The sequence below is a fragment of the Capsaspora owczarzaki genome, assembly GCF_000151315.2.
Source record: "Capsaspora owczarzaki ATCC 30864 unplaced genomic scaffold supercont2.15, whole genome shotgun sequence".
NCBI lineage: Eukaryota > Filasterea > Ministeriida > Capsasporidae > Capsaspora > Capsaspora owczarzaki.
The window spans coordinates 507,453-526,885 of record NW_011887306.1 but is presented as its reverse complement, the minus strand read 5'-3'; the positions used below and the strand labels follow the sequence as shown (position 1 = coordinate 526,885).

Sequence of the window (19,433 nt, the reverse complement as noted above, 5' to 3'; positions counted from 1 at the left end):
AAAAAAAACTGATCCAGGCCAAGACGAGCTTGAGAAGCAATAGGTTCTGAGAACAACGCAAAAACACCCCTTCAGCAAACCTGGGACGAGTGAATTCTCGTCGATTCTATCAGTGCGGATCAACGAGGTTTGAGTGCGAGACGGTCAGGGCAGAAAGACGAAAAAGCGCACAATCAACGCTCGTTTGCCCGCCTCGACAAGTTTTGAGCCCCATAAACTGTGTGAATGGGATGGTGATCATCGTTTCACTGGGCTCATAGACTGCGCGAGAGTTGATCGTCATCCGATGAGAGCTTACGTCAAAGTAGAACCAGTTTTTTTTTTTTTCCCCCTTTGGCATGTCAACGATCGATCCGGCAAAGCGCCCCATTGGTTCCAGCGACGAAGGGTCATCGGAGGAAAATCCGACCAAGCGCGCTCGTTTGGAGGATCCAGCAGCAGCAGTAGCAGCAGCAGCAACAACGACAGTGCCGGTCTTCGTTGCTCCCTGCACGACAACCTCGTTGCAAGCCGCATCGACCGCCGCTGCTCCACTCACTCTAACAACCTCACCAGCAACAGCAATGATGACAACGACTGAGTTGGCAGCTTCAGCACCGCCCAACAGTCATACCACAAGCTCCGCCGAGACTGCTAAAGCGTTCTTGTTGTTTGTTTGTTTGTTTTGTTTGTTTGTGTTCGGTTTTTTTTTTGTTTGTGTATTGCTCTCCCCCGCACTTGGTTGCTCTGGCCGGAGCTTCCACGGGCGGTCTTGGGCACGCACGCACATGCCGTCTCCATAGACACAGTGGACGGTCAGCAGGCCGTGTGTTAGGGGTTCTGGTTTGGCTTGGTTGTCATGTCTCGGCTCTTTCTGCCGCCTTCCACCCACCGCACACATGCGCACAGGAACAGCAACGCACGAGTCGAAAAGGCTAATGGGATTCAAATTTTTTGATTGTAGACCAATGTCGCGGTACAACCTCAAGCTGGACCATCCACGAACCCTCAAGCATCATTGTCCACGCCAAATCTTGACGCTATTTTTGCCCAGCTTGACGGTGAGTTGAACGCGGTGAAAGCGAGCCTTTCTTTTTTGCAGCTTTCTTGGTGGCTTTCATAATCTGTGCGTGCGAATGAGTGCCTGTTTCTGACGAGCTTTGTGTTGGAATTTTTCTCAGCCGACGGGAAAGTGGCTTTTTGGCAGCTGCTGCGTGCTCAAGATCAGGAACGACAGCAGCTACTGGCTGATCTGCGTGCTAAAGATCAGGAACGACGGACGGAGCTGCAGGAACGACGGACTGAGCTGCTGGAGCTGCGTCGGGCTCATGAGCAGCTGCTTGAGAAAGATCGGCAGCTGCTTGAGAACCAACGTGATCAAGCTCAGCAGCTGCTTAAGAACGAACGTGATAAAGTTCAGAAGCTGCTAGTAGATCGAGTTCGTTTTCGTAAGTGCATCCGCTGCTCCCCCCCCCCGTCGGTATGCAATCTTGGTTGAAACTCAGTGTGAACGGCACGATATTTGGTAGTTTCTGAGATCGGATCGAGCACCAACGCAACCTTTGTAGCGCGTTTTGTCACAGAGGATCCTAACCCCACGTTGCGGACCAACCTCCGTGACTTGCGACTGCCACCCCTGGACAGAAATGCACTTCATCAAAAGTTGGAGGACGTCAGGAGCGATGCGAGCCGGACTGGTCACGAAACGGACATGCATTGGGCTGTTGCCAACTACTGCCAGGCCGTCTGCGAACAAGTTGGCGCGCAACTCAACTTTCACGCTAACAGTAGCACAAAATCTGCTGATGTAATTGCGACCACTTGGGCAGTTGATCGCGTTTCTCCCCGTGCGTCTCGTGCTGCCTCCGCTGGTTCTCGAGTGGACGTTCTCCTGTATTACAGCCGTTTGTTTGTCGAAGTCAAGAAGGTTTTTGCCGATGTTCAACATGCTCGTTTGCAAGTCGCCAGCTATGTGGCTCGCTCTCTGTTCAGAACAGGCGTGCCGGCGACATCCTGGCCAGACTTTCTTTACGGCCTCACTTGGTGCGAAGCCGACACGGTCTCTGTCACTCGAGTCGATTTAAAGCAGAATGGCAAGCTCATTGCGCCCAAGGTTACGTTTGCCGAAACAGAAGATCCAGCACGAGCAGTTCTTTTTGTGGTGTGGCAATCCATCCTCGCGCACCACGCCGCTGCAAAAACCAATGCACCATCAAACAGCGACGACCCGAATTCTTGGACATGCAACTTTGGTTGTACTGACCCACGCGCCGGAAATCCTGGCGCCGCAGCTCCAGGCCAGCCAAACAATGCAGCCGGCGGTGGCGCGCCCGCTGGTGCTGGAGGGAATGTCGTCACGACCAATTCCCTTGTTCTCAATTTGGTAAGGTCTCGTCTGGTTTGGATGTATCATCCGCATCATGTGCATCTTGTGCAACTCTTTTGTCTTCACTTTTCGCTTTTGGCTCTTGTTCTTCGACCTTGTGCAGACGACCGGCCCGCAACCTCTGCTCGATGCCCAGGTCTTTCATCGCGATTTCATGTTCACCGGCAAGCTCCGCCTGAACTCGAGCGAGGAATTCACCAACGTGGTGGTCAAGGTTGCAGCCGCAAATCGCAAGTCGCTCACAGAACAGCTGGCGCGAGAGGGCATGGCGCTAGCCCTTCTCAACCGTGACCGAAAGGAAGCTGCTGCTCATGGCATTCCCGAGCTGCTATCGTTCTGCACTGTCAATCTCGACGGAACCCCTGGCCTGGCGTTGGTCACGGGCCTCATTTCTGGTCACAGTGTGGACTGGATGCAGCATCAACCGTATGCGGCAAACTTTGCGTCTCAGGTCTGCGACACGCTTCGCTGGATTCATGCGCAAGGTGTGGTGCACGGCGACATTCATTGTGGAAACCTGCTCGTCACCGAGACGCAATTGCCCAGCTCAATTCCTCAGCAGCAAGAGACTCCGACCTCGACCCTCGTGCCTCCCAAATCCCCACATCTCTCGATTGCGTTGGTCGATTTTGGGCTTTCTTGCTTCCTTCCAGCTGTGACGCGCGAGCATGTGCAGGCAGCACTCTTGGCAGCGCCTGTGACGGTCGCAGCTGCTCAGGAGCTCCAACCGTGGCTCGGACATGTCGAGGCCAACTCGTGGAGCGTGTGGCCAAGCCACTTTTACCACATTGCGCGCAGTGACAGAGTCGCCACTCCGCAAGCCGACTTTCTCAGTCTAGGCTTGCTTGCTTTTTCGCTAGAAATCGGTGGCACAAGAGTCCTGGAGCAGCGGGCCCATCTGGACGACTCTGACGACGCTGTGGCTCGTGCTCAGCGGCGTCACTTCCTGCGCAATCAACGTCACCTTCAGTCACTCCTTGAGAAACCCACGGCAACTTTGACTGAGGTTCAGAAGATTGTTGCGCTTGCAGACGACGACGTGCCAACTCCTCCGGCTCTGGTGTAACCCCTTTCTCCTTGTGCGTCGTTCAACGTGTATTGTTTCAACTACCTACTCAACATAGTGTCTCATCCACATTCAAACGGCCCATCCATCCGCATGCTGCAAGGCGATCTGGTATTCTAGATCTAGTTGATTCTGCTGTCCGTCATTCTTCCATTCATCCTTCTCGCAAACTTGTAGCATGTGCGTCCGCTCGTAGATAGAGCAGCTAGCGGTATCCCAAACACATCACAAGTTTCCGATCGAAAAAGTCCTTTGCAGCCTGTACAGTATTTCCATTTCGCTCAATCTCACGCCAAAATCGCTTGGAACGCTCATCGTCGAGCCAATCGATGTCTTCTCTCACTTTTTTTCTCTTGTTTTTTAATTTTCTATTCTCTTCTCCTGTCACTTCCCGTTTTGGATTTCCTCACTCTTTTTTTTTTTTTTCATTATTTTCACACACAATGTCTGATTCCATCCTCAGCGCCATCGCTTACAAGTTCCTCACCGACGCCGGCCACACTGCCGCCGCCGCCGCCCTCAAGAAGGAGGTGGTACGTTAACTCCCTCCCTCTCTCTCTCTCTCCACACACACACACACACACACACACACACACATCGACCTCCTTCTCTTTCTCTTCCAGCCTCACGCTACAAAATCATCGAAACACAAACCCATGTGGCGCCCATGCTTTTTTTTTTTTTTTTTTTTTTGCCCAATAATCCATGTGGGTCCTTTGCTGTTCTGCCATTCAGCTTCCTGTCACTCTGCCTCGCTTCCACCCAATGTTCTCGCTTCTTTTTGGCTTTCGTGCTTTGCTTTTGCCTCGCTTTTGCATGGACGAGTGTGCATCTGCGCTGGCTGTGGGTGGCGCTGTTTTTGCGGCGTGGGTTGTTTATCCACATGGCGCTGGCTTTTTTGCTTCTTCTCCCCTTCTCCCCTTATTCCCCTTCTTCCCTTATTCCCTCTTTCCTACATTTACTCGTTCACTGCATCCTTACTGTCGCTGTGTCGTTTCTGGCGCGACGCTGATGGGACTCGATTCTGCTTCGTTTTCCCCGTCTGTGGGCTGAAACTGTGACGACGCTACACGCGGTGCCTTAGCTTTCCTTTCCCATTCCCTCTCTTCCCCTTTCCCCCTCCCTCTTCCCTTCACTCCTCGCTTTCGCCCCTCTCAAACCTTCACTCGACCTATGTTGCCTGTTCTTGTGTCGCTCCCGCTTCTCTCTGATCCCCCTTTTTCAATTCATCATCCATTTTGTCCACTTTTCTGTCGCCATGTGTTGTCTTTGCCTTTCGCATTTTGGCTCATCTCTCTCTCCCGTTTCCCCTCGTGTGTCCCAACTCGCAGAAGAAGCTCCCCTCTGCCCCCGAGGTCACTCTCGGCCAGCTCTTTGAGGCGTACCAGGCTCGCACCTCGCAGAAGCGCAAGGCTGAGGACGAGGCCACCCCCGCCGCCAAGCGCTCCAAGGACGAGTCGGACTCTGATTCCGATTCCGACTCTGACTCTGACTCTGAGGAGGAGGAGGAGACCAAGAAGAAGGCCGATTCCAGCAGCAGCGAGTCCGAGGAGGAGTCTGACGACTCTAGCTCGAGCGAGTCCGAGGAGGAGTCTGAGGACAAGGAAGACGAGAAGGAAGACGAGGAGGAGGAGTCCGAGGAGGAGGAGAAGCCCAAGTCCAACGGCGCTTCCGCCAACGGCCACAAGCAGCACAACGACGAGCGCTCTGCTCCTTCGTCCGTCCTCTTTGTTGGCAACCTCTCGTGGGCTGTCTCCAAGGACGACCTTTACAACCACTTCTCCCAGTACGAGGGCCTCACTGACGCCCGCATTGCTTGGGACCGCGACATGGATCGCTCCAAGGGCTTTGGCCACGTCGAGTTCAGCAACGCTGACTCTGCCGCTAAGGCTCTTGAGGAGCTCAACGGCTCTGACCTCGGTGGCCGCGCCATCCGCCTCGATTTCGCTGGCGAGCGCGCCAACGGCGGTGGCAACGGTGCCTCTCCCCGCGGTGGCGGCTTTGGTGGCCGTGGTGGCTTTGGCGGCGGCCGTGGCGGCTCTCCCCGCGGTGGCGGCTTTGGCGGCCGTGGTGGCTTTGGTGGCCGTGGCGGCTCCCCCCGTGGTGGCGGCTTTGGCGGCCGTGGTGGCTCTCCCCGTGGCGGCGGCTTCGGTGGCCGTGGCGGCTTTGGCGGCGGCAACAACTCCCGACAGACCTTCGACGATTAAGTTTCATAACTTGACGTCGTTTGTTTGTTTGTAGTTTGTTTTTTTAATCACACAAAAATTGTTTTTTATTTTTCCTGAATTGATGACTTTTTTTTTTCTCTCTCTTTCTCTATTCTTTTCTCCCTTTCCCTCATACTGAAATTGGAGGGAAAACAAAAGACAATCCCTTTTATGTGCTTTTTTGCCCCAACACACCACACCCGTCTCTGTCTGCCTTGATTTTTCTACTTGTTTTGATATTCTCGTGTCTCTGTCGCATTTGGCTTGAAGCTGCTGCGATTGTGGATTCCAACCGTTAATCCCGTGTACTATTAGCCAATACACACAATCCAATGGTAAAAAAAAACCGAAAACTTTGAATTTTATTTGCAAAACTTGATGTTCAGAGCAACAGGTACAACAGCGATAGATCATGCATCGGCGCTTCATGTGAAATGTGAAACACGGCAAAAACCAAATAAACGAGGCAACCATAACAATCGAATCAAACCAACCTGGCTTGATGGTTTACACGAGCCGTTCAGATGCTGGGGGCAACGAGTTCAGGCGAGCAGGGGGCGAAGGCGCCGATTTCACTTGCAGTACAATCTTGCCCGAGACATGACCGGTTGCACTGTAGTTCAAGGCGTCTTCCACGTGGAAGAACTCGAACATGCGATCGACGACAGGCTGCAATTGCGAAAAGAGAATCAGAGTCAGTAGACTGTTTTTTGTTGTTGCTGTTGTTGCTGTACTTTGTTTGTTTCAGCCAGACTTTTGCTTTCTCACCTGAATCGTCCGGTCTGCCAGCCATCGCGTAATACGCTGCAGCTGCTCTCCGCTTGGATGCATAAAGTAGTACTCGTAGCGAACGTTGTGCTTCTTGGCCGCCTCGCGACACTTCCAATGGCTGTATCGGCTTGCAGTCAGCAGGGACATTTCGCGGGGCCCGTGGTAGCCTCGCAGGCCGAGTGAGCGGAGAATGGTACGCGTTGGCAAGCCACCAATCTCAATGACAAGTCCATCAGGCTTGAGGCATTTCATCGAGTCGGTCAGGCATTTGCCACCGAGCGAATCAATCACCACGTCGAATTGCTGTCCAAGCACCAAGTGGTCAGTCCAGATGGATTTGAGTGAGTCACGCTGCGTGAGCTGAGACATCCAGGGGGGGGCGGTTGAACACTTTTATCTGGCTTACGTTGAGATGGTCTCGGAATCGCTGAGAGCGGTAGTCGACGACAATGTCAGCTCCGAGTGCTGCTCATCCCCCCCCCCAGCAACCAAGTCAGTGTACGCAGCCAAACGTTGCCCAACTAATCACGAGCAAGCTCGTTGCTAAGCCTCTTACCTTTGGCAGCATGCATGTTGCGAGCAGAACATGTCGTGGCAACAAAGCAACCGATTGTTTTGGCAATTTGAATGGCAAACGAGCCAACTCCGCCGAGTCCAGCGTGAATCAGCACTCGCTGACCGGCAGTGACTTGTGCAACGTCGACCAAACACTGGTACGCCGTCAGCGCGGCCAAAGGGACGGCTGCAGCGCTCTCAAAGGTCAAGTTGTTTGGCTTCAGCGCGACCGTGTCTTCGTGAGTCGCACAGTACTGCGCAAATGTTCCAGGACGATCGCATCGCGCAAGCACCTCATCGCCAATCTTGAAGCGGCTGGCGCGAGGACCGACGCGGGAGACGACGCCCGCGACATCAAATCCAAGTGTAAACGGTAGCAGGCTGCCCCTGACGACGGGCAAATCCCCGTCCAGCATTTTCCAGTCGATTGGATTGATGCCTGCCGCGTAGACCTGAATCGGCAAGAGCAGATGCAAGCGATACATGTCGAGTCAAAGTGAGATGAATTCCGTTCATGCAAAGTTTTCGAACGTTGCCAAAAACCAATGCACTCGATGCACTCGATGCACTCGATGCACTCGATGCACTCACTGACCAGTGATCAACATGACACGTGTGCTCTCTCGACACAGGTGCACACCACGGGCCAGGAAACAAAACCGTCTCCATGAAAAGCTCAACCACCTCCTCAAATCCCACACCAACCCCTTTCTCCGCTCTAGGCTATAATTTTTTGTTGTTTTCGCTTGCCAAGAGGATAAGCAAGTGCCGTTGGTCGCTCGACTGGCCACTGCAGGACTTTTGATAGGGTTCAACAAAGAACGCCAACTTCCTATTTGAGGTATGCGCCTCCTACAGCTGCCGCACTCACGCGTTCAAGGTGCTGGCTCGCTCAACTGCGTGCGCCAAATAGCCATACCTCAATCAACACGTCGTGATCGGCCAGCCGGGGAATGGGAGCGTTCGCGTTGGCGTGGATGCGGTGCATGCCCAACATAGAAGTAATCTGCATCGCGGTCATTGTCTGACGCTCTGCGTGCGCCACGAATGTGTCAGCCTGAGAATGGAAGACGCGCGCAGATGTTTCTGCAGCTCCAGCAGCAGTCGTGGGTGCAGCAGACACGCTGGGCTGCTCGTCAGTTGAGGCAGCAGCAGCAACTTCGGCAGGCTGCTCCTCGCGAATGACGGTCGACTGTAGAGCACTTGTAGGAAGCGGTGCGAACTGCGTCTTGGCCTCAGACCGCTTCTGAGCAAGTTCATGTGACACGGACGGCTCCATCGCGGGTGCCGAGACCACCAGTTGGCTTTCGGTTTGCGCTTCCGGCATGGTTCTGGGACTTTCGGGGTTTTTGTTTGTTTCCGCTTGACGAGGTATGCTTCGAGTACGCCTCAGTGACAAGAGTACGACGCTGCGAGCCTCGTTTTCAAGAAATGAGGAAATGAGGAATGGCTTGTAGGAATAACTGTCAACAAGGGCGGAAAAGGAAACAAAAAGGAACAAAGATTTTGGATGTGTGTGGTTTATCAGATTTCTGAGCGTTGCTTGCGGTTTTTGTCGTACTTTTTGCGTATTGGTGTTGCTGGTTTACTCATATACACTTGCTGCTCCACTGCGCAGTTGCAGCTGATGAATCACCGCTTCTGAGAGCGCTGCCGGAAACAAATTCAACACAAAAACTGGACACTTCCGGTGAATCTCCCAAAATCCCAAGTTCTCTCATCACTCTTCTCACTCGTTGAATATACTAGTCTTGTGAATAGAATGTCTCATTCTTACTTTGTTCATGTCCGAGTCCTCTGAGCTTGATCTCGGCTGGTACGAGCGATTCCAGCACTGGTCGTTGTCCATCATCCTCTGGATTGAACAAGATCCAGCGTCGGCCGTCCTTGTCTTTGCTATCATCATGTCGCCCATGATGCTCGTCTCTGCATACTCTGCCTGGGTCATGCTCAATGAGCTCACTGCCAAGAACAAGCAGCAAGCGGCCCTCGCTCGCGGTGCTTCACCAGCCGCCGTCGCAGCCAGCGCTCACTCTGCAGCAGCCGGGAGATCAGCAGCAGGTGCGTTTGGTTCTATGCTTCTCCTACGGTGACTTGTTGATGGTGTCATGGGGAGTCTGGTGATTGCTTGGTTTCCGTGTGCTCTCTCACCACTCTGAGTGCTGCACGACGTTGTAGGTGCTTCAGCAGGCAAACATCGGGCAAGACAAGGCAAAAAGAAGCACGATTGAGATTAGTTACAAAGTAATGGGTTTTTTTTGTGTGTGTCAGTGTCTCGCTGATTCGACACGTTTTGTTAACAATTGAAATTGGTAGTTTTTGTTTTGATTGTTGCAGCAATATGATCACTCCCATCGACATGAGCCTGGAGCAGAGTTGATGTTTGGTATTTGTGCTTGGTGTTGCGAGATGAAGGCACACCTTGTGCACATTGTGAACGGGGGACAAAAACAGGAAAAAAAAAAAACACATTGTACAAATTGTTGAACAAAGGAGCTGCAGTTCGAGTGTGATCACCGCATGAACATGGACAGTCGCACATTGCATGCATCCCCTTCGTTGTTCAAGACGCGCTTTGGCGATACACCTTGCGAAAACAAGGCTTCGTTCGATTCCAGCTTTCGGGGCCAAATATTGACAAAACAGGTCATTGCTGCTTCTGCTGCTTCTCTTGCTGCTGCACAAACTGTTGCAACGCAGCTTCAGAAATGCGCACCACTTTGCCTGTTGCCCGAGCGCTTGCAAAGTCGTCCTGGCATTGCTGGTAAGCGGTTCCAATCGCAAATCCGGTGCTCAGGTAGACTGGCGCCATACGACCTACCCAAGCCCCCGCAGTCCCAACATGGAATTCTCATCGTCAGATCTTACATACATGCAATGATGATGGGTTTTTGGTTGGACGTGATTCAACCAAAGCTGCAAATCTGCAATGGAGCCTTACGCTTGAAGAAGATCAGCGAGAGGACGATGCCGACGCCCGCGCCAACGCCTAAGCAAGCACAAGCAACACAAATAAAGTATAGCGAGTCAAACGCACACCGCAGAATTGAAACGTGAGCGAAACGCAGCACATCGAGATCAGAGCGTTGTTGGCTGGATTTGCATTAGGATTGGGACCGTGTCCGTCTTCTGGCTGCAGCGACCTCCTAAAGCGCTTCAACAGGTCGAGTCTCATATGAGGATGAGAGACTTGCCAGTGTGCACGAGCATGTTGGTGAAGCAGCGGTCCCACTTGGCGCCGAGCTGAGCCTCAGACGCGATCTGCTGCTGCTGCTTTGATTCAGTAGTGGTAATGTCAGAGCTCATGGATGATGACCAAAGAATCGACTGAAGCTGAAAATGCTCAGAAAACGAATAAAATAAGCATCCTCGAAAACTCGGACACTCAGAAGCATGAAAGAAAGAAAGAAAGAAAAAACGATGTGGAAAACAAAAAAGTTCACGATGCGTAACAAACTGAAACTAGCAAAAGCTTCACTCTTTGCAGCGCATTTCGTAACCCTTCCGTATAAACAATTTCGCCACTCTTCATTTCCACAAGAACAACTCCGACACTACAAAAACGCATCATGTCATCGACTGCTGGTCAACCGATCAAGTGCCGCGCCGCCGTCTGCTGGGCTGCTGGCCAAACCCTCAAGATCGAGGACATTGAAGTCGCTGCCCCGCGCGCAGGCGAGGTCCGCGTCAAGGTCACTGCGACGGGCGTCTGCCACACGGACGAGTACACGCGCTCAGGTTTGGGGACAAAGCATATGACAAGGGGGAGGGGGTCCGCGATTCATAGGAACTCGCATAGAGCTTTACTATGGAGATTGCAGTCGACTATCGTGGGGGCGGGGGACGGGGTTGGGATGACTGTGTGAGCTCACTCGCTGGAGAAAACGCTCCAAAACACGTTACAGGTGCCGATGCCGAGGGCGTTTTCCCCGTCATTCTGGGCCATGAGGTAACCAACACAGATTCACAAGAGTGGCAATGGCAGTAGTGCGTGCGTGGTACAAGCAACGAAGCTCACTTGAACGTTCAACCTGCTCCGATCTTGTCAATAGGGCGCTGGCATTGTCGAGAGCGTCGGCGAGGGCGTCACTTCCGTCAAGCCAGGTAACAACAGACCTTCAAGCCACTTCTCATAGTGATGCGCAGTTGATGCGTTTCATTGGGGTTGAGAGAACGCCATCAGTACGGTCGAGGGGAACGTGACCGAAAACAAACGCCCGCACTTACGGCAATGTCGCGTTTTTGCTTCCTTGTCGACAGGCGATCACGTCATTCCTGCGTACATTCCGCACTGCGGCGAGTGCAAGTTCTGCACCTCCAACAAGACCAACCTGTGCAGCAAGATCCGTGCTACGCAAGTAAGAAGTTGGAAACCTTTTTTGTTGGAACATGTCGTTGGTGTAACCTGTTGTTGTTGTTGTTGTTGTTGTTTCGTTCTCTATTAGGGCAAGGGTGTGATGCCTGACGGCACCAGCCGCTTCACTTGCAATGGCCAGACCATCTACCACTTTATGGTTTGTCTCGAGATTGTGGCACATTGAGACAAAAACCGATCCAACCTCACTTGTTCGGTTCACTCTGTTCATTGGAATAGGGCACCAGCACTTTCAGCGAATACACTGTCGTCGCTGAAATCTCTCTCGCCAAGATCAGCGAGACTGCCCCCCTTGAGAAGGTTTGTGGCAAGAGGAATTCTGTTCCCAAACCACGAATTTATTCTCACTCTTTGTTCCGCTGTCTCAGGTCGGCTTGCTCGGCTGCGGCATCTCCACTGGCTACGGTGCTGCTCTCAACACCGCCAAGGTCGAGAAGGGTAAAATCTCGGGGATACATCGAGTTTACATTGCCCTCCTTTTGTAACTCATCGTCGAATCTCTTTTTGATTGTAGGCTCTACTTGCGCCGTCTGGGGCCTGGGCGCCGTCGGTCTTGCCACCATCATGGGATGCAAGGAGGCTGGCGCATCGCGCATCATCGGCATTGACCTCAACGCTGACAAGTTTGAAGCTGCCAAGCAGTTTGGCGCGACCGAGTGCATCTCGCCCAAGACTCTTGGCGACAAGAAGCTGACCGATCACCTCGTCGAGATCACCGATGGCGGTCTTGACTACACTTTCGAGTGCATTGGCAACGTCAAGACCATGCGCGAGGCGCTTGAGAGCTGCCACAAGGGCTGGGGTCAATCCGTCATCATTGGCGTCGCCGCTGCGGGCCAAGGTTTGTGTCTCATAGCGTTGAGAGTTTTTGTGGTTTGTGTCTGATAGATTTTTTTTATTGTTCCTTGATCCAGAGATCTCGACCCGTCCGTTCCAGCTTGTTACTGGCCGTGTTTGGAAGGGCACCGCCTTCGGAGGTGAGTCGGGTTTTGAAACGGGCGCATTCCGATCGCTAATCTTTTCAATGCTCAATTTTGCCGCCTTCGACTTGTTATTCCTCAGGCTACAAGGGCCGCAAGGACATTCCCCACCTCGTCCAGCAGTACGAGCAGGGCCGCCTGAAGGTCGACGAGTTTATCTCGCACAACGTCCAGCTCGCGGAAATCAACCACGTCTTTGACCTGATGCACGAGGGCAAGTGCCTGCGTGGCATGGTTCACTTTTAAAAGAGTGGCGCCTTTTTTTTTTTTCGAAAGGTTGCTGTCGTTGTGTGCGGCGTTGTGCCAGAAATACAACGTGATCTATCATCGCACGCCATCTTCAGTTCATGTTTTTCTTCTGCATGGCAAGATAACGAACGACAGAGACTTCGAATTAAAGCAATCTTGATGAAATAATCTGATGAATCAAAAAAAAAACTTGCGCTTCACTCAACCATGGCGTTCGACGAATGCGTGCCGTTGGCCACGGCATCATTATCAATCAAATCATTGTCCCGATCGTCTTCGTACAACTCGTTTTCATGCTCGACCATCTTGTCGCTTGCGCGTTGGGAAATGCGCTCGTCTGGATCGTCTGCTTCGTCGTCTTGGTCTTCGCGCGGGATGAGGTCTGGCGGGACTTCGTGCATTTGAACACTAGGCGCGCCTTGCAAACTGCGCAGATTTTCGAGCACGCTGTTCTTGAGCTGCTCGAGATACGTCCGCGAGTTTTCGTTTTCAACGCGCGTGTTTGTGTCCGGATGCAGCGTAAAGTCCGGGGCAAAGTACTCGAGATAGTCGTTGAACGGGAGATCATTCGACACGGTCGTGTCCACCAGCAAGGAGGTCTCGTACGTCCAGCACCGCGCCACGTTGCGGATGGTGTAGCCGCCGCCTCCGACGACCAGCGTGGGCACGCCAAAGCTCTTGACAAAGTTGACACACTCGCCGTGGCCCTTGATGCTCAAGTTGAAGCAGCCGAGACGGTCGCAGCCGAGCGAGTCTGCGCCGCATTGCAGCACGATTGCCGTTGGCTGGTAGTTTTCCATCACGGCGCCAATGATGGGGTTGAACAGCATCTTGTAGGAAAAGTCGTCAATGCCGTCCTTGAGCGGCACGTTGATGCTGTGCAGCTTGCCCTTCTGGACACCCACTTCGTGCAGGTCGCCCGTGCCAGGGAAGAAGTTGTTGCCGTACTTGTGGAACGAGACGGTCATGACGCGGTCTGTCGTATAGAATGCCTCCTGCACGCCGTCTCCGTGGTGGATGTCGATATCGATATACAGCACTCGCGGGTGGTATCTGACGGAGAGAGTGAGGAGGAGGAGGTGAGGGTGAGCAACAGAAGACAAAAAAGCCAAAAACAAAAACAAAAAGCAAAAACAAAAACACTCGAGAAGCAGCGTTCCGGGTTCCAACAACAACAACAAACCCCCACATCCAAAGACTGCAAAGCCATGCGCATCATAATCATGCTCAACGTACTTTAGGAGCTCTAGAATGGCAATGACAATGTCGTTCACGTAGCAAAATCCGGACGCCTCAAACTTTTTGGCGTGATGCAGACCGCCCGACCAGTTGACTGCAATGTCGGACGTTTGTAGATTGAGCTTGGCAGCACCCTGGAGCGATGCGCCCGTGTAGATTGAGCAGAAATCGTAGACGCCGTCAAATACCGGGCAATCCTCGCCAACGTTAAATCTCGACAAGGCTTGGGAGAATTGGCTCAGATTATCCGGAGTGACTCTGTTCGTAGCGAGACATTTGTAACAAGCCATTGTCAACAATCATCAGAAATAACAATAAAAAATAAATCAGAAAATCCGGGTAAAAAAAATAAAAAATAAAAGCATATGGGCTTTGCATTGGGGCGAGCATTGGGGCGTGCATTGGAGAGAGCAATCCAGCATCCCGCTGCCTCCGCTCCTCCCGCTTCCTCCGCAAATCGTGATCATCCTCTTCTTCAGACTGATGCTGAACTCGAGTCGGGAGTCACGGCTGGAAGCGCGGCCCAATCCTTCGTCCACTCTCTGCACTTCAACATGATACCGCGCTCTTCGATCTCCAGCACAAAGACCCGGTTGATTCACCCCCCACTACGAACGTGCAGAGACGCAGGAACGCACCTCTTGAGAAAGTCAATGTAGTCCGGGGCGTGGAAGGTCTGCATGTCGCTGTCCGTCGCGCGTGAAGCACGGTAGACTTCCATCTTCTTGTAGAGACCATAGTTCAGGACGAGGTTGTGCGTCAGCGCCAGGCGGTGCGGCTTCATCGGGTGTCCAGGGCCGTAGTGGAAGTTGCCCACGTCCTGATCGTAAAAGTACGACACGCGGCGCTTGGACGTCATTCGGCGGGGGCAGTGGATCAATAAGGAGGACTGCCATTCTTAAAAAAAAAAAAAAAAAAACCAATCGTTTTGTATGGATTTTGCATTGGGTTGGAAGGTTTTTTTTTTTTTTTTTTTTTTTTTTTTTTTTTTTTTTTTTTTTTTTTTTTTTTTTTTTTTTTTCCTTGGATTGTTCGATTGTTTGCATTGCACTAACTTGTTTGACCCTGATGGTACGGATTGTTGCACAGTGCGCGCAGCTGAATTTCGCAGTGGTTTCATTTGTCAACAAAACACAAACTCAGCTCAGTCCTCCATTTCTGTGCGCGGCAAAAAACGGAACTTTGGTCTCAGAACAATCGCTGATGCCAACCCACGACTAAATGTCTGTCGTTGGATCAGCACTCTCGCCTGCAGTGTTTGGAGTGCTCGTGGCGCCGTTCCGTGGTCGGGACTGCGAGAATGACAGACTGGTCGCTTTGGCGCCAAATTTGACCGCGATCGGACACGAACCCGGCGTCGCTGCTGCCGAGCGGGCATCATGGACGCTAGACCAGCATTCAGAACATGCAGATGCATTGTCACAGCCACTCCGGTGGTCGGACACGCGGCTGTGCGAGTCGATTGCAGCCACATTGCGTCAGAGCGTTCATGACCCGTCGCCAGCAACCACCGACACGGCCATTCTGAGAAGTGCGGCATTGCAATTGAGTCAAACCATTGCTCAAATTCCAGCTCCGACCGCTAGCCAAGTCGCGAGGCTCAGACAAGGACTTGAATGGATGTCTCAGCATCAGGTGCGTTGGAAATTGTCAATCGGCTCAGAACTCTCACCTCCACAGCAAGCACCTCACACTCGGAGTGCATTGTAATAATGTTTAGGTGATACACGTTTCTCTGGACGCGTGGATGGGCAACACGTTTGCCTCTGCCAAAATGGCCTGCGCTCTGGCTATGACTGCGCATCTCGAGCGATCTTTAGCAGATGTAGGTTTCATTCGATCAGCCTCCTTGTGCGGCTGAGGTGACCCTGACAAAATCTTCACCCATCCCACAGGTCTGTCGGTGGCAAGGCGGGACAAGACCGCTGTTGTTTCGAGATTTGCTGCTGGTGCCTGAACTTGTCGAGGTTTTTGGGCCAGATACCGTGCGTACTGTACTGTTCTGGTTTTTGCGGAATGATCTGAAAATCTAGTCATCTCATGTGCCGTGCGCTTTTGCTGTAGATCTTTTTGCTCCGAGTGCTGTTAGGCCCACCTGCAGGATTGAATCTGCGCAACATTATCTGGCATGGATTTCTGACTGTTGACGAGCTCGCAGCGCCACTCGTCTGGTTTCTCGTTGCCCTTTGTGGCCAGCTGGGGCAGCAGCTGAAAAGCCACTCCCAGACGTGTTCATTTGTTGCAACTCACGCCAGCGAACTGAAATCCTTTGCTGCGTACAATGACGCACTCATGCAGTCGTTCCCCGCAACCGGTATGGCTTTGGTGCTGGAAACAGCTAAAACCTGTGCAAGATTGCGCGTGTGCCCTTCTTTGTTGCTCATTGGCCTTGATTCTGTTGCTTTCAAACAGTGGAGTTTCCCCTTGATGATGCTCGAATGGGAAATGACGCCGTTCTGCTGCTTCAAACCAGCACGCTGCCGTTTTCGCGGTACTTCGGTTCCATTCTTCTTCTTCCGCAGCTGGAACACGCCTTGCGCATCAGGTTTGTTGAGACCAACAACTGTCCTGGCAGGCTCCTCACCGCCGAGCCCGACGAGCTGTTTACCACGTTTACCGAGATTCTGAGCACGTCCTCGACAAATCTGCTGGTTGAGCATCTGCCACGACAATTGCTGGTGAGCGTTATTCTGGTTTTTTTTTTTCAATCATCGACTTGAGCACCTTGAAACGCGACGTTGCACTCACCGCGCTGGTCCCTTGCGCAGGAGCTCTTGCTGGATTTGCTCGTGTGCCAAACAGGACCGCGCATCCGCGATCGGGTATCGCACGGAGATGCCGATGTCAGCAGCATTACTGATGGTGTTGCTCGAGCGCTCTTGAATCTGGTAATCAGCTTGCAGTCGCCCGAGTCCAAGTCGCTCGAAAGCTATCGCTCCCTTTATCACCCACTAGTTGCGGTCGAAGACAGCATCAGCGATGGAATTGAGGCAATCCGGCAATGCTCAGTTCGGTGGACGGAGGCACTTCAGCATGGATTGACACTTGGAGAAAATGCCATCGATTTCGAGCTGTTGCTGATGCAGTATCAAGAGTCGTCTGCTTGTGCAGACATTCATGTGGCGTGGCAATCTCTTTCGGAACATTTGGAGCTGACGTTCGGGCTTCGTCCGCTAGAGCCGATACCCCCAAGCGAAATGCAGCCAGAGTCGCTCCTCGCTTGGTGGCCTGTTCGGACTCTCCGGCCATCGCTCGCCGTGCACAACTCTAATCACATGGAGGTCGCCCAAACTTTTCGACTCGCTGCGTGCACCATCCCAGTGATGCTCGACGCGGTGAGATGAGGAAAAACATTTTCACTAAAGCGTTTTTTGTTTTTTTTTGTCAGTCTTGGCAACCGGTTTTGCTCACCTGACATGTATTTTGTTGTTGCGCGCAGATCAATTCTCATATTTCGTTGCGATTCATGGAGAGAAATCCCGAAACGTTGAATCGCGGACAGTGGCAGACTCTGATGGCCTGCTTCACGGCGCTTCCAGCGCTTACAAATGCATGCGCCGTGTATCTCGCGTTCGTCAGTGTGTACTTGTTTCGACTGAGACAGCGCCTGCCCCAAACGCGCGCCGCAACTGACCTCTTGTCCAAAGTCGCCCGAGCATCACTAAGGCTGTTCGAACGAGCGAAAGCACGCAGCCTTGGAAATCGATTTCCAGATGCAGTCCAGGCCGTCCTCGAGCTCGTTCAGACACTCCCAGTGCACCTTCAAGGATGTTTATTGCTAATGCAAGGCGAAATACAATCGCAATAGCCCTGCATGCAGCTCTTTCACTTCAGCATGTTTTTTTTTTTTTAACTCTAATTCTTCTAATTTACACTTGCATGAATAATTCACACCATTTGGCCATGGCTAAACAACCCCTCGGCGCTGTAATACTTTTTGTCCTTTAGCTTTAGGAAGGGACAGTACGGCTTGTCGTCGTTGTCATCCTGGTTTGGCGATTGCCAGACTTGCTCAGCCAGAGGTGGAAGCGTCACTTCCTGGATCCCGTCGTCCGATCGCTGCTTGACAGTGGTGAGCTCTTGCCCGTTCTGGTCCGTCGGACGAATGGACACATGTCGAACGCCGAAAAACGGCTTTTTGCACACGTGAGTCGCGACAATGTCGACGGGTTTGCTGGCGATGGGGCCAAGCTCAAAGTCAAAGCTGTCGTGATTCGGAAATGGAGCCAGCTCCCCGTGTAGTCGATGAGCGTAAATCGTCCACTCGGGTGACATGTACCGGATGGACACGGGCGCACAGTAGAAAAGAACAGTCTGCCATTCGTGCAATCCTGGTTGCGGCGAGCACCGGCCAGTCCCATACACTTGCCCAGCACGGATGATTTCAGAGTATGCTTGAAATGATGTAATCCACGTGAGTTCGGAGGGATCGTTGTGATGAGCGCCCTATCAGAGAGAACACGACAGCCTCAAAAAGTCAGGCTTCCATCAACAACAACAAAAAAACCATCAACAAACAACAACAAAAAACTCTAGATCTACTGGCTCCCATCTCCTCCTGCCCGCACCTCCCCGACTCCACTTACAGTCACAGCAAGATCACTGAAGTGCGACGTCACAAAAACAGTCATTGGGTTGCGCTTGAGGAAATCGAGCAGCGGCTGAACGAGAAAGCCCTTTTCGTACAAAATGTCCGGTCGCGAGGACATGACAATGTCGCTTTCGCCGGGATTCAGCGCGCCGATATTCGGAAGCTGGGAAAGCATGAGCAGCGCTCGATGAACGCCCACCCAGCTGCGATAGCGCTCGGATGCAAACGCTCCGCGGACCATCTCTTGATCGCCGACGACGGCGAGGTATGGTACCTGGAGCGCCTTGAGTGCCGGCTCAATCTCGTTCTCGAAAATGCTCACAGGAGTACCGTGGATGCGAGTTTGATCAGCGACGTATGTGGCAGAGTTTTCCTTCCACCAGGTGTCGCGGTACGGATCATCCAGGAAGTGCCAAGTGTACTCGGCCAAATACACTTGCGCTCCCTGCGCACGCATCGCTTTGACAAAGCTTGCAAAGTTGCCTAAATTCTTGCCCTGTGTTCGCAAGTGTCCAGCCATCGCGACAAAGATGCGTGTCTGGGTCTCTGGCGGGCTGGGCGGCGGAAAGTCGGACGCGAAAATCCGAGTGACCTGACTGAGATCCAGGAACTGTGCTGCCAACTGCAGCTTGGCGGCATCCGAAGATGCGTTCATACCACCAGCACCACCACCAGCAGCAGCACCACCAGCAAGACCGGTAGCGAGCTGGCGCTTGGCTTCCAAAAGCTCGGCGCGAAGAATCGAGTTGTCACAGCGCGTCGCGCCCCACGACGGCCGCACCAGCAGCGCCAGTGTCGCCAGATTGAACAACAGCAACAACAGCAGCACGACTACCAGCTTGGTAGCAAGTGGCCGTGATGCCAGCGCAGTGAACGACATGTGCTTTTGCGCTGTTAACGGTACAATAATTTAACCGAGTGTTTTGATCTGTTTTTAGACAAAGTGGAATGAATGAATTTGACAGCTCTGGGAACGATTGCACTTTTTTGGCAATTCTTTTTGCTTCTTCTCTCTTACGTCCTTCCCGTTTATCA

At 52.6% G+C, this 19,433-nt stretch overlaps 8 protein-coding genes across 8 annotated transcripts; 4 read left to right on the top strand and 4 right to left on the bottom strand.

The window, feature by feature from the left end:
• Positions 1-338: 338 nt before the first annotated feature.
• CAOG_07343 (hypothetical protein) lies at positions 339-3,431 on the top strand (the record flags this gene model as incomplete). The annotated part of the gene is made up of 5 exons (XM_004343152.1): positions 339-649; positions 944-1,040; positions 1,208-1,427; positions 1,509-2,362; positions 2,469-3,431. 5 exons carry the CDS (start codon positions 339-341, stop codon positions 3,429-3,431), a joined length of 2,445 nt encoding a protein of 814 aa, XP_004343202.1.
• Positions 3,432-3,874: 443 nt separating this feature from the next.
• CAOG_07342 (nuclear localization sequence binding protein) lies at positions 3,875-5,638 on the top strand (the record flags this gene model as incomplete). The annotated part of the gene is made up of 2 exons (XM_004343151.1): positions 3,875-3,964; positions 4,763-5,638. The coding sequence occupies 2 exons, from the start codon at positions 3,875-3,877 to the stop codon at positions 5,636-5,638; spliced, it is 966 nt and encodes a 321-aa protein (XP_004343201.1).
• Positions 5,639-6,145: 507 nt separating this feature from the next.
• On the bottom strand, positions 6,146-8,291 carry CAOG_07341 (dehydrogenase; the record flags this gene model as incomplete). Its single annotated transcript, XM_004343150.1, has 5 exons — positions 6,146-6,307; positions 6,407-6,712; positions 6,816-6,874; positions 6,966-7,416; positions 7,884-8,291. 5 exons carry the CDS (start codon positions 8,289-8,291, stop codon positions 6,146-6,148), a joined length of 1,386 nt encoding a protein of 461 aa, XP_004343200.1.
• A 978-nt stretch (positions 8,292-9,269) lies between these two features.
• On the bottom strand, positions 9,270-10,303 carry CAOG_07340 (hypothetical protein). Its single transcript, XM_004343149.2, has 3 exons — positions 10,159-10,303; positions 9,906-9,953; positions 9,270-9,781 (listed from the first exon to the last, which is right to left on the bottom strand). The coding sequence occupies exons 1-3, from the start codon at positions 10,268-10,270 to the stop codon at positions 9,612-9,614; spliced, it is 330 nt and encodes a 109-aa protein (XP_004343199.1). The 5' UTR covers positions 10,271-10,303; the 3' UTR covers positions 9,270-9,611.
• A 177-nt stretch (positions 10,304-10,480) lies between these two features.
• CAOG_07339 (zinc-binding dehydrogenase) lies at positions 10,481-12,701 on the top strand. The gene is made up of 10 exons (XM_004343148.2): positions 10,481-10,702; positions 10,870-10,913; positions 11,017-11,068; positions 11,225-11,322; positions 11,410-11,478; positions 11,559-11,639; positions 11,708-11,777; positions 11,854-12,180; positions 12,254-12,316; positions 12,402-12,701. Exons 1-10 carry the CDS (start codon positions 10,534-10,536, stop codon positions 12,563-12,565), a joined length of 1,137 nt encoding a protein of 378 aa, XP_004343198.1. The 5' UTR covers positions 10,481-10,533; the 3' UTR covers positions 12,566-12,701.
• Positions 12,702-12,709: 8 nt separating this feature from the next.
• Positions 12,710-14,686, bottom strand: CAOG_07338 (histone deacetylase-3). The gene is made up of 3 exons (XM_004343147.2): positions 14,446-14,686; positions 13,805-14,065; positions 12,710-13,621 (listed from the first exon to the last, which is right to left on the bottom strand). The coding sequence occupies exons 1-3, from the start codon at positions 14,664-14,666 to the stop codon at positions 12,766-12,768; spliced, it is 1,338 nt and encodes a 445-aa protein (XP_004343197.1). The 5' UTR covers positions 14,667-14,686; the 3' UTR covers positions 12,710-12,765.
• A 281-nt stretch (positions 14,687-14,967) lies between these two features.
• CAOG_07337 (hypothetical protein) lies at positions 14,968-17,709 on the top strand. The gene is made up of 7 exons (XM_004343146.2): positions 14,968-15,442; positions 15,528-15,632; positions 15,703-15,792; positions 15,872-16,121; positions 16,220-16,485; positions 16,576-17,142; positions 17,247-17,709. The coding sequence occupies exons 1-7, from the start codon at positions 15,029-15,031 to the stop codon at positions 17,613-17,615; spliced, it is 2,061 nt and encodes a 686-aa protein (XP_004343196.2). The 5' UTR covers positions 14,968-15,028; the 3' UTR covers positions 17,616-17,709.
• On the bottom strand, positions 17,696-19,278 carry CAOG_07336 (hypothetical protein; the record flags this gene model as incomplete). The annotated part of the gene is made up of 2 exons (XM_004343145.2): positions 17,696-18,253; positions 18,394-19,278. 2 exons carry the CDS (start codon positions 19,276-19,278, stop codon positions 17,696-17,698), a joined length of 1,443 nt encoding a protein of 480 aa, XP_004343195.2.
• Positions 19,279-19,433: the final 155 nt, after the last annotated feature.

Excerpts from the sequence above, each read along its gene's own strand:
- CAOG_07340 (XM_004343149.2), bottom strand. The coding sequence starts at position 10,270 with ATGAGCTCTGACATTACCACTACTGAATCAAAGCAGCAGCAGCAGATC. Across the intron at positions 9,954-10,158 it reads CAACATGCTCGTGCACACTG|GCGTTGGCGCGGGCGTCGGC; the intron begins GCAAGTCTCTCA and ends GTGCTTGCTTAG. Across the intron at positions 9,782-9,905 it reads CTCGCTGATCTTCTTCAAGC|GTCGTATGGCGCCAGTCTAC; the intron begins GTAAGGCTCCAT and ends GGGCTTGGGTAG.
- CAOG_07339 (XM_004343148.2), top strand. The coding sequence starts at position 10,534 with ATGTCATCGACTGCTGGTCAACCGATCAAGTGCCGCGCCGCCGTCTGC. Across the intron at positions 10,914-11,016 it reads CCGTCATTCTGGGCCATGAG|GGCGCTGGCATTGTCGAGAG; the intron begins GTAACCAACACA and ends TCTTGTCAATAG. Across the intron at positions 11,640-11,707 it reads AGACTGCCCCCCTTGAGAAG|GTCGGCTTGCTCGGCTGCGG; the intron begins GTTTGTGGCAAG and ends CCGCTGTCTCAG.
- CAOG_07338 (XM_004343147.2), bottom strand. The coding sequence starts at position 14,666 with ATGACGTCCAAGCGCCGCGTGTCGTACTTTTACGATCAGGACGTGGGC. Across the intron at positions 14,066-14,445 it reads TACATTGACTTTCTCAAGAG|AGTCACTCCGGATAATCTGA; the intron begins GTGCGTTCCTGC and ends CGCTACGAACAG. Across the intron at positions 13,622-13,804 it reads GCCATTCTAGAGCTCCTAAA|ATACCACCCGCGAGTGCTGT; the intron begins GTACGTTGAGCA and ends TCTCTCCGTCAG.
- CAOG_07337 (XM_004343146.2), top strand. The coding sequence starts at position 15,029 with ATGTCTGTCGTTGGATCAGCACTCTCGCCTGCAGTGTTTGGAGTGCTC. Across the intron at positions 15,443-15,527 it reads AATGGATGTCTCAGCATCAG|GTGATACACGTTTCTCTGGA; the intron begins GTGCGTTGGAAA and ends AATAATGTTTAG. Across the intron at positions 17,143-17,246 it reads TCCCAGTGATGCTCGACGCG|ATCAATTCTCATATTTCGTT; the intron begins GTGAGATGAGGA and ends TGTTGCGCGCAG.